This window comes from Vulpes lagopus, chromosome 10 (genome assembly GCF_018345385.1).
Source record: "Vulpes lagopus strain Blue_001 chromosome 10, ASM1834538v1, whole genome shotgun sequence".
NCBI lineage: Eukaryota > Metazoa > Chordata > Mammalia > Carnivora > Canidae > Vulpes > Vulpes lagopus.
Window position 1 is genome coordinate 90509004 of NC_054833.1, and position 10197 is coordinate 90519200.

A 10197-nucleotide genomic window follows, 5' to 3' on the forward strand; every position below is an offset into this window, starting at 1 on the left:
CCCTGTGAAGGCAGGGCTGTGCTATGGCTGGCTTTGCCCTGCAGCCAGGGATCATGCCTGGTGCACAGTAGGAGCTAGATATACTTGAGGGAATGTTCGCCCTTCATGTCACCTTCTGCCTCCCCTGGCGTGCTGCCCATCTGTCTGCCCCATCATCAGGCTCTGCTACCTTTGGGGCCTAACACCCTCCCCCCTCTGTAGTTCCCCCTACTTGGTTGGCACTTGCTGCTTGTTGAAAGTCCCTTGGTCGGTGCCAGGCAGCCCAGAGCCAAACCTGGGCCAGCATGCTCATATGTCTGGTCAGTCTGAGCAACTGAAGACTGATTGTGGCTGATGGAGCCACAAATGACCAAACACTGGGAAAGCCCTGGAACTGGTGGGGATGATGCCTACGCCCATGGAGCAGATGCTGAGGCTGCGGCACTAAGGAGACCCGGCCTGCTACAGGAAGTGGAACAGAGAGTAAGGTGCCTTCAGCTCCTACAAAAGCATGGAGTTCTGCTTCTCCCAAGACTAAAAAAAAAATTCACAATGTGAATTCTGATGCCAGAGTCAAAAGAATAATTAATGTCCACTACAGGGGCCAAGCAGTGGTCTTCCTACTACGCCACATTGTCTCTTAAAAGAGAGCACATTTCAGCTCCAGCCCACATGCTCAAGATACAAGCAAGGCTCAGGGAGCCTGGCTGTCTCAGTTGGCAGAGCATCTGACTCTTCATCAATCACCAGGTCATGAGTTCGAGCCCTATGTTGGGTGCAGAGACTACTTTTCAAAAAAGATTTTTAAAAAGATATAAACAAGACTCAAAAGGAAAAGAATAAACTGGAAAAAAATCTGTCAACATATGACAACAGGCAAATTTCCTTAATATGCAAAGAGCTGGTGCAATTCAAGAAAATGACAAAAATCACAATAGAAAAATGGACGTGACAGATGAACCAAAAAAAAAAAAAGATAATTTGGGGACGCCTGGGTGGCTCAGCGGTTGAGTGTCTGCCTTTGGCTCTGGGCCGGGATCGAGTCCCGCATCAGGCTCCCTGCATGGAGCCTGCTTCTCCCTCTGCCTGTGTCTCTGCCTCTCTGTGTGTCTCTCATGAATAAATAAGATCTTTAACAAAAAAAAAAAAAGATAATTTGCCAACAAATATGAGATGATAGCCTTAGCTTCTAAACAAATAAAAAAATACAAGTTTAAACAGAGCATTCCAGGGGCACCTGGGTGGCTCAGTCAGTAAAGCGTCTGCCGGCGGTTCTGGTCATGATCTCGGGACCCTGGAACCAAGCCTGGTGTTGAGCTCCCTACTAAGCGGGCAGTCTGCTTCTCCCTTTGCTTGTGTTCTTTCTCTCGTTCACCCTCTCAACTAAATAAAATCTTTAAAAAATCACATACTCTTCTGAGTCTGCCTCGTGCACCTCCATTTGCTTTCATAAGAACAAAAGGCTCCCCCAAAAAACAACACAAAACAAAATACCCCGATGTTTCATTTGTTTTTTAAAGATTTATTTACTTAGAAGGGGATCCCTGGGTGGCTCAGCAGTTGAGCATCTGCCTTTAGCTCAGGGCCAGGATCGAGTCCCACATCGGGCTCCCTGCATGGAGCCTGCTTCTCCCTCTGCCTGTATCTCTGCCTCTCTCTCTCTGTGTGTCTCTTCTCATGAATAAATAAAAATCTTTAAAAACATATATAAAGATTTATTTACTTAGAGTAAGAGCACAAGAGCACATATAGGGGGGGCAGAGGGAGAGAGAATCCCAAGTCTGATGCAGGGCTCGATCTCACAACCCTGAGATTAAAAAAAAACAAAAAACAAAAAAACCACACACACAAAAAAGCCCAAAACCAAAACAAAACCAAACACTGAGATTCATTGACAGCATCACCCAGCCACCCCAAGACCCAGGTATCTATATGAGAACATAACTTTATGTAACCCATTGTGGGCAGAAGTCATTCTAGGGGTGTGGAGGGTGGGTGGAGGTGGAAAGGGACAACTTTCTCTTCTGTTTATGCTTTTCTCTCTTCTCCATTTTAAACAAAGAGGACTTTTCTAACTTAGAAAAAAATAAAAAATGGGCAGCCCTGCTGGCCCAGCGGTTTGGCACCACCTTCGGCCTGGGGTGTGATCCTGGACACCCAGGATCGAGTCCCACATCAGGCTCCTTGCATGGAGCCTGCTTCTCTCCCTCTGTGTCTCTGGCTCTCTCTCTGTCATGAATAAATAAAATCTTTTAAAAAAGTAAAAAAGGAAAGAAAAAATGTAACTAAGTGAATACCTAGAAACCATAGGAGAAAACACGATGGGTACAACTACCTACAAATGAAAATACAAACGTGAGACACAAGAAAAGAGCCCTTAGCCCTTTACACGGACCTGTACCTTCTCTCTGGCTCCAACTGAGGTTAAGTCGGAAAAAGCCTAAATAATGTCAAACAATTGAAGTTTTCCTTTAAATTACAACGGTTTCAAGCAAGTGGAAATTAATGTTAATTCTTCCTTTAAAAAATACAATTGGGGGATCCCTGGGTGGCGCAGTGGTTTGGCGCCTGCCTTTGGCCCAGGGCACGATCCTGGAGACCTGGGATCGAATCCCACATCGGGCTCCCCGTGCATGGAGCCTGCTTCTCCCTCTGCCTATGTCTCTGCCTCTCTCTTTCTCTCTCTGTGACTATCATAAATAAATAAAAAATTAAAAAAAAAATACAATTGTAGCTATTTTAACAGAGAAATGTGCCCCATGGGCCATCTTGTGGGCAGCGCAAGCCCGAGCACCCCTGCTGGCTGCTGAGGGCATTGCTGGCAACACCCACGTACCCACTTTGGGAATCTGGCCCCAGAAGGCACCTGTAACCCAGAATATGGTGCTAACAAGTGGAACCACCTGTGTGTCAGATCCTGCCTGCTTCTCCACATAGGAAGCCCACGCCTGTTAATAGACTTCCATCCAGGGGCACACAGGGATAAAGGGATCAGGGCCTGTATTCATTTTTCAGTCACTGTACAGTAGTGCTAAAACCATACTCCCAATCAAAGCAGACCACAGCTGGGCTCCCTGCTCAGGGGCTTCTCAGAGGCCGCCTAGGAACTCAGCTCCTCACCCAGATGGCATAGGGGCCCATTCTCTCACTGCTGTATCCCTTACAAGTGGCTGCTCCCTCAAGGCTGGCAGCAAGTTTCTGCCGCCTCAGGAGACACATGGCGGGGTCAGGAGCCACCTTCCCAGAAACGGTTCTGCCCAGACTCAAGGGGAAATCTTCCAGGAGCCCGAATCCTAGGGCCTTTTTTCTTTTTTTAAATTAGACATCTGGTTTATTCAAACATTAGGCCTACTGAAGACAATTAACAGAGCTCATGGAGGGGGGGAGGGGACCCATCCAGCACCTGCTTTACTGCAAATTTCCTGGGGACAAAACTTATGCATTCTGTACTACAGTCTCACCCTAAAGCATCCACATGTGCTTGATATTAACGAGAAATGGCCAGTGGGCAAAGGAACGCCTCCTCCTGGTGGTGCTGCCACGGAGCTGCCACACACACAGAGCAATGCTGGCAGGGCGGGGGACGGCTCCAAGCACCTAGGGTACCTGCATCCCTACCAGGTGTGGAGTTCACTCTCAATCTGTCTCTAGTGTGGCTCATGGCCCAGGTGCATGGGATCAGGCCTACTTCCTACCTGGCTTCATCAGATGGCACATCCAGTTCACCTGCTGGGTGCAGGCCCATCTTGCTTCCCAAACACCCAGGGTGCTGAGCTGAGTGGAAGGAACTCAGGGGATCAGACTAGTCAAGGTGATCTAGCACAGCTGCCACCACCACGGGACAACCCAATGAACAGGGTCCTAAAACAGGGGTCCCCCACCCCGCCTTTCTCCAGCACACTCGCACTCACCAACAGCAGGTGCCTGGCCTGTTCCTGATGCTCCGCACACCTGCAGAGGCCTTTTGTCCTGGTGGCACAATGCCAGAAGGCGTAGAACGAAGGTGAAGCAACATCTAAGGGCCCCCCGTGTTTCTTCCCTTCACTCCAAGGCTGGAGCACAGGGGCCACTGCCCCAGAGGTATGGGCTTCCCAGCCCATGTCCAGCTTAGTCGAGCTCACCAGGTTTCTCAACACAAACCAGGCAGGATGGCCACCACTAACGATCCAGATGCAGCACCAGTTCATTCCCTCTGCACAGGACTGTCAGGGACAGAGCCTAGGCTCCTCAACTCAAAGCTCCACCTCCGCTGACCCTCACACAAGAGCATGGAAGTAAGCAGCTCATCAACTGTTCGCTTTGGATGTACAAGAAATGAAGAGCCTTTCAAATCATCTATTAGATGAAAACCTACTCCGGCTTTGGTTCCAAACAAGCCCAAGTGACAGCACAGGTCCTGGGTCAGGACACCAGTGATGTGGCTGCTGGGTACAAAATCACGTCATTCATTAGTGGTCAGGTCAGTGAAAACCTGTACTTGCACAGCTGGAGCATCCAGACACCCTCCCAAGCTCCTCATCACAGCAGGTCCTGCTGGGAGCTCCCACCTTACTGTCATTTGTGGAGAAACCAGCTTTGGTTTCAAAGGATCTTGGGCACCATGTGCCACAAGGGATCCAGCTCAAGCCCTGCTCCAGTGCCAGCCTTCCCCTGGGATGGGCAATGAAGCTACCCTGGCCTCTGCCTAGCCACCACACAGGCACAGTGGCTTGAGGATGGGTTCAGGGCAGCCTGCATGACTTGCAAACCTGGATAAAGGGACTGCTATTCAGAACAGCAGACATGCACACCAGTCTGGGAAGATGTAGCCCCAAGTCCTGAGATAGGTAACTGGGAACTACTCTGGTTAACAAGGACTCCTTGCAACACCTGCACGAGAAAGGTACTGATGTTATTTAGTCACTGTACTGCCCTGCAAAGGTGCCATCACCCCTGCCAGGTCTCAGGTCCCCTCAGAGGAGAACGCCATCACATGGAGACAGCAAGCAGCAGGAGTTGCCAATAGCACTTTATTTTTTCTTTTCAACATCCTGTTCTGCAGCTTCCTTGGCCCTTTTTGCCCGGATGCCAAAAAGCCGGGCATTGGCACGGGCCATGCGGAGGCTGGCAAATGCCTTGAAGTTCTTCTCCTCTTCTGTGATGACTCTGGCCTTCTCCTTCTTGTAGACCTGGAGGGGGACACAGGGTATGTCAAACCTTCGTCTGCAGGAGGGTCCATGACTATGTCAGCAAAACCTCTGACAAGAGGAGGTAAAGGCTACACATGCCCACCCTCAGCTTCAAAACCACTATGATTCCACCAAGGAGACATGACAGTGAGCCTCCCTAGGACATAACACCACAACCACCTCAGGTGTTTGCAGAGAGTGGAGGCTGGATACCAGGTCACACCAGAGACCTTGGACAGAGGGAGCCTACCTCCCTTGCCACAGGAACCTCAGGGGCCCAGTTAGGGGCCCAGGCATTTGCTGGATCCTCGGACATGTCCAAACAATGACCCGTGGCCTGGCCTTTCCGAATAGCAGCAGGGGTGTGTATGAGACAATCAAGTCCCCAGAGATAAAGGCAAGGCCCTCCCTCCAGGAGCCCATGAAGAAGGAAAGATGCTCTCTCCAGAGTTACAGCAAGTTTCCCACAAACCCAGACATCTCCACACAGCCTGGGTGCCACCCTGCAACCAGAGCCACCCCCCCCCCCCCAGCATTCATGGTGGATCCCTACTTACATTCCGTATGGGCATGACTGGTCCTGTCAGCTGTGTTGCCAGTTTGAGTTCTTCAGCCTGTTTGTTAAAGGGAAGGGAGTCGGCTGAGTTCTGCTCAAAGGCCCTGGGGCTGCAAGCATGTAACCTAGGACTCCAGTCCCACTTCCTGCTGGGGCCCTGTTCCATCAGCTGACAGCAGATGCACAGGCCTGTGCCACAGCTGCCCAAACGTGAACCCTAGGTGCAGGCAGGCCCCCAGGATACTGACCTAGCTCCGAACCATCTATCTATCTCTGAAATCTTCCCCTAGGAATGCATACTTCATATACAGCATTTTAGAAAACGCTTTCGGTAACAAATGCTTAACTTCTAACTAAACTGAAATGACAACTCGTGTTAAGACACAAAAGAGGAGTTTCCAGGAGCAGCAGTGCACTTCCTGCCACTCTAGACGCTGAGGGAGTGAATTCTCAGGGTCTTTCTCCGCCTCCCGCCCGGCCTGTGACCTCTGGATGTTTGGGGGCACTCACTGAGCTGTCGCCCTTCTTGGGGGCTGAAGGCTTCCTGGGGAAGAGGATGAGCTTGGAGCGGTATTCCTTCAGCCGCTGCACGTTGGCCTGCAGGGACTCCGTGGACTTGTTCCGCCGCCGCGGGTCCACCGAGATGCCAATGGTCCGCGCCACCTTCTTGTGAATGCCGGCCACCTAACCGATAGAGGCCCATGAAGCCCCCTCACCCCACCCCGCCCCGTGCCGCCCGCCCCTGCCGCGCTTGGCCGTCAGATGGAAAAGGGTTCGAGTGTACTTTCATCACGTGAGTACAGCGATTCCGGAGACTGTCATCATTGGCCCGCGGGACCCCGGGTCCCCTCCACAGCCCCCCGAGCCCCCGCACTCACCCGGAGCTCCTCCAGGCTGAAGCCCCTGCCGGCCCGCACCTTCGTGTGGTACCTCACCGTGGGGCAGCGGACGATCGGCCGGATGGGCCCTGACGCAGGCCGCGGGGCGATGCGGCGGGCCTTGGCCTGGCGGGCCTTGCGTCTGCGCGGGGACAGGGGTGCGGGGGTCAGGGGTGCGGGGTCAGGGGGCGCCCCTCCCACACCCCGCACGGCCGCTCACCTGCGGATTTTCCGCGCCGGCTGGTTGAACCACGTGGCCACGCGCCGCTGCCAGTCCTTGTGGAAGTGGGGCTTGAGGATCATGCCATTCCGGCTGGGCGCCATGGCGGCTACCTACGGGCCTGCGGGCGCGGGGAGCGAGTCAGGGTCGGGGCTCCGGCCGGCCCGCTCGCCCCCAGAGCCCGGACCACGGCCCTCTCCTGTCGGCAGCGCGGGCCCGAAGCCCCTCTGCGGCCGGGCCTGGAGCAGCCCAACACCGATGGCAGCGGATGGCAGCGGATGCCGCGGGATAGCACACTCACCTCCTCCTAGGGAGACAGGCCAGCGGAAAAGAACTGGCGGCGCGAAGCATGCTGGGATGGTACTGGGTCCGGCCAATCACAAAAGCGCCAAGCGTTCTGGCCAATCAGAATCGGGGATCGCAGAAGTGACGCGCACACCCTCCCAGCCACCCCCGCGGCCCCGCGCAGATATGGCGCCCTACGGCAGCCGCGCTCTGGTCGCCGGGCCCTGCTAGCGGACGGCGGGCTGTTGTAGGACTCAGCGGCCCTAAGTCAGGACGCCGGGGCCGGAGGAGAGCAGCAGCGCCTTAGCTCCCGCCCGCCACGGGACTCGGTACGTGCGCCTAACTCTAGGGCGTCGCCTCCGCGTCCCGTGCGTCCACACAGAGTGGACGTCCTCCGGACGTGTTAGCTGTACGCGGGGCGTGAGGACTTGACCGGCGTGTTTGCGCAGCCCCGCGCAGCTGCCTTCGCTGGGCGGAGGGGTCGGGAGCCTTCCCCGAGGTCGGGTGCCTTCCCCCGGGGTCGGGAGCCCTGCCCTGCTACCTGGGCGGAGACGAGCGCCCTAACACGTACCGAGAAGCTACATGGACCTCTGTGATCTGGGCCCTGTGCTCCTCTCTACTGCGGGCAGGTCTACACCCAAGTAACCCTGCCGCCTTCCCACCGGCGCCCTAAACACGAGGCCTCTCGCTAATATAATTTAACCGACGTTGGAAGACCGTCGTGACCCAGGATGAGAAGTTTGATGGCCCGTGTGCTTCCCTGAGTGAAGAGCTGCGGACTGAGTTTTCTGCTCTATTGAGACATCCTGGGATGTTAGAAAAATCGGGTTGACATTCACTGAGGACTTTAGGGTCTGGCTGGGGACACAGAACCCGTGTAATACAAGGGGCTAGCGGTCTGCACAGGCAGACGCACTGAGCCTGCCTGTTAGGAAGCTAGGACAGGGTAGCCCCTCTGTGGACAGCATCAGCACATGCAGGCTGGGCCTGAAGGCCCCTCTTGGACTTGGAAGTGGTACCTGTCTGTGAACCTCTCTGGTCTGCCGCTTTCACACACAAAGGGGCTAAGCTTGGGGGGGTCAGCGACAAGCCCCTAAGAACGTGGCTGTGGAGTTGCCTTGGGCTCTACCTTTGTACTAGTTTTGGGATGTTGGGCACCTTATTTGCACTTTTCCTTCTGTGAAATGGAAGGATGGACTGTTGGGGCCACAGAACACAGCTCTACTTCCAGGTATGTGCTTGGAGCCCGGAAAGTGGCAGTGCGGGAGAGGAGGAGGGAGGAGAGTAGATGAACCCTCCTTGAGCCGTCTGGCAAACTGTGAGGGATTTTCTAGTGGAACTGGAGCTTGAGCCCACACTCGCTGTATCACAGCAGCATAACTGCAGCAGAGTGACGCTGGAGAAAACAGTTGTTGCATAAACACTTGCCTTGACCTGCACGGTGTCTTTGAATGTTCTCTTGTCAGATGTTAGGCTGCACCTCCCATGTCTCTCTCAGACACCCTTCACTGGATCATTGTGGATCAGGTACCTTGTTCTTTCTAATCTCAAACACATTCCTATCCCTGCCCCCAATTTCTCTTTCTGGACAGACCCCCAGACTTGCACACTTCCATCTGCCCTGACCCACATTTCCACTTAAGTTCCAGCCATGGGTCACTGGTTGGGGGAGAGAGGTCTGAAAATAAAACGCTGCTCAGAACCACGTTAGCGGTAAGAAAGTGACGTTGTAATTCAAGGATCTTGGTCTCCTGCGCACAGCATTGCAGATGCAGACTCCAGCATCCCATACTTGAATAGTCAACACACTGATTTCCTTAGAAAAGGGTGCAGAAGGGAGCCCTGGGTGGCTCAGCGGTTTAGCTTTGCCTTTGGCACAGGGCGAGATCTTGGAGTCCTGGGATCAAGTCCCACATTGGGCTCCCTGCATGGGGGGTAGAAAAGGGTGCAGAATGATGAGGTCACACTGGTTCTGATGACAAATCCTTCAGGCGACAGGCTCGGCTTTCTTGTTGGGAAAGTCAGAATGAACTGTTGGCAACTATTAAGCAAGAGTCCTTTTTTTTTTTTTTTTTTTTAAGATTTATTTATTCATGAGAGACAGAGAGTCAGAGACAGGCAGAGAAGCAGGCTCCCCATGGGAAGCCCGATGCGGGACTTGGCCCTAGGACCCCAGCATCATGCCATGAACTGAAGGTAGATGCTCAACAACTGAGCCACCCAGGCATCCCAAGCAGGAGTCCTTCTAATACAAAAATGTGTCTGGCTCAAGCATTTTAATAATTGGTAGCATAGGGACAGGCCTTGTCCTCCTGGGCACAGAATTCCACAACTTGCTCCAGGACTTTTGTACCAGACTTGGGCATGCCAGGGCCATAGAAGGAGCTAGCTCATGCCTCTGGGAACTGGACTCAAAGTGGCCGGCAATTCCTGGATGAACACCCCCGAAGGTATGGGAGAATGCTCCACACAGCCTCCCAGAATTTCCTTGCAAGACTGAGCCCCAGTTACTTAGCAGAACCTGCTCATTCAGTACCTGGACCTTACTGGTGACCTCTAGCTGCTGCTGTAGGTTTTGGTTTCAAAGAAATTCCACTTGACAGTCAACAAGTGTTTGGAGTCCTCTCAGACATACAGTCTTGATTTTGTAAATCAGTTTCATAGCAAAGTGATTTTTTTTTTTTTTAAGATTTATGTATTTATTCATTAGAGAGAGAGAAGCAGACTCCTTGCAGAGAGCCCGATGCGGAACTCGATCCCAGATCCCAGGATCAGATCCTGAGCTGAAGTCAGACACTCAACCCTGAGATACCCAGGCGTCCCTACAAAGTAATTTTTATAGTGGTTTTTGGGTGTGTGTGTGTGGGGGGGTTATATCCGAAAACACTTTGTAGAAATGAGTGTGCTATGTCATAAAAATATGGGCTGATGGTTGAATTTGGAAAAGCAGTAGCCCAGTAACAGGATAGGATACGTCATATTCACTACTTAATCACAGAACTCCTAACTTTCCATTGTCTCAGCTTTCCAGAATCATGGCCTACACAAAAATCAGCTGTAGGATAACTCAGGAGATTCCTATAACCTGAAGGAACACCTGACATCTGTGAA

The 10197-nt window shown here is 52.9% G+C and overlaps 1 protein-coding gene and 1 non-coding gene across 2 annotated transcripts; both read right to left on the reverse strand.

Annotated features, from left to right (window-relative positions):
* Window positions 1–4971: 4971 nt before the first annotated feature.
* On the reverse strand, window positions 4972–7177 carry RPL13 (ribosomal protein L13). Its single transcript, XM_041770932.1, has 6 exons — window positions 7103–7177; window positions 6802–6922; window positions 6582–6723; window positions 6214–6387; window positions 5705–5761; window positions 4972–5147 (listed from the first exon to the last, which is right to left on the reverse strand). The coding sequence occupies exons 2-6, from the start codon at window positions 6903–6905 to the stop codon at window positions 4989–4991; spliced, it is 636 nt and encodes a 211-aa protein (XP_041626866.1). The 5' UTR covers window positions 6906–6922; window positions 7103–7177; the 3' UTR covers window positions 4972–4988.
* Window positions 6448–6527, reverse strand: LOC121501070. Its single transcript, XR_005990509.1, has one exon. It is a non-coding gene; the product is annotated as a small nucleolar RNA MBII-202 (small nucleolar RNA).
* Window positions 7178–10197: the final 3020 nt, after the last annotated feature.

What these genes read in the sequence shown, in the direction of transcription:
- RPL13 (XM_041770932.1), bottom strand. Translation starts at nt 6,905, where the DNA reads ATGGCGCCCAGCCGGAATGGCATGATCCTCAAGCCCCACTTCCACAAG. An exon ending in TCAGCCTGGAGGAGCTCCGG is followed by an intron (nt 6,388 to 6,581) that starts GTGAGTGCGGGG and finishes TCTATCGGTTAG; the next exon opens with GTGGCCGGCATTCACAAGAA. An exon ending in CCAAGAAGGGCGACAGCTCA is followed by an intron (nt 5,762 to 6,213) that starts GTGAGTGCCCCC and finishes TTTAACAAACAG; the next exon opens with GCTGAAGAACTCAAACTGGC.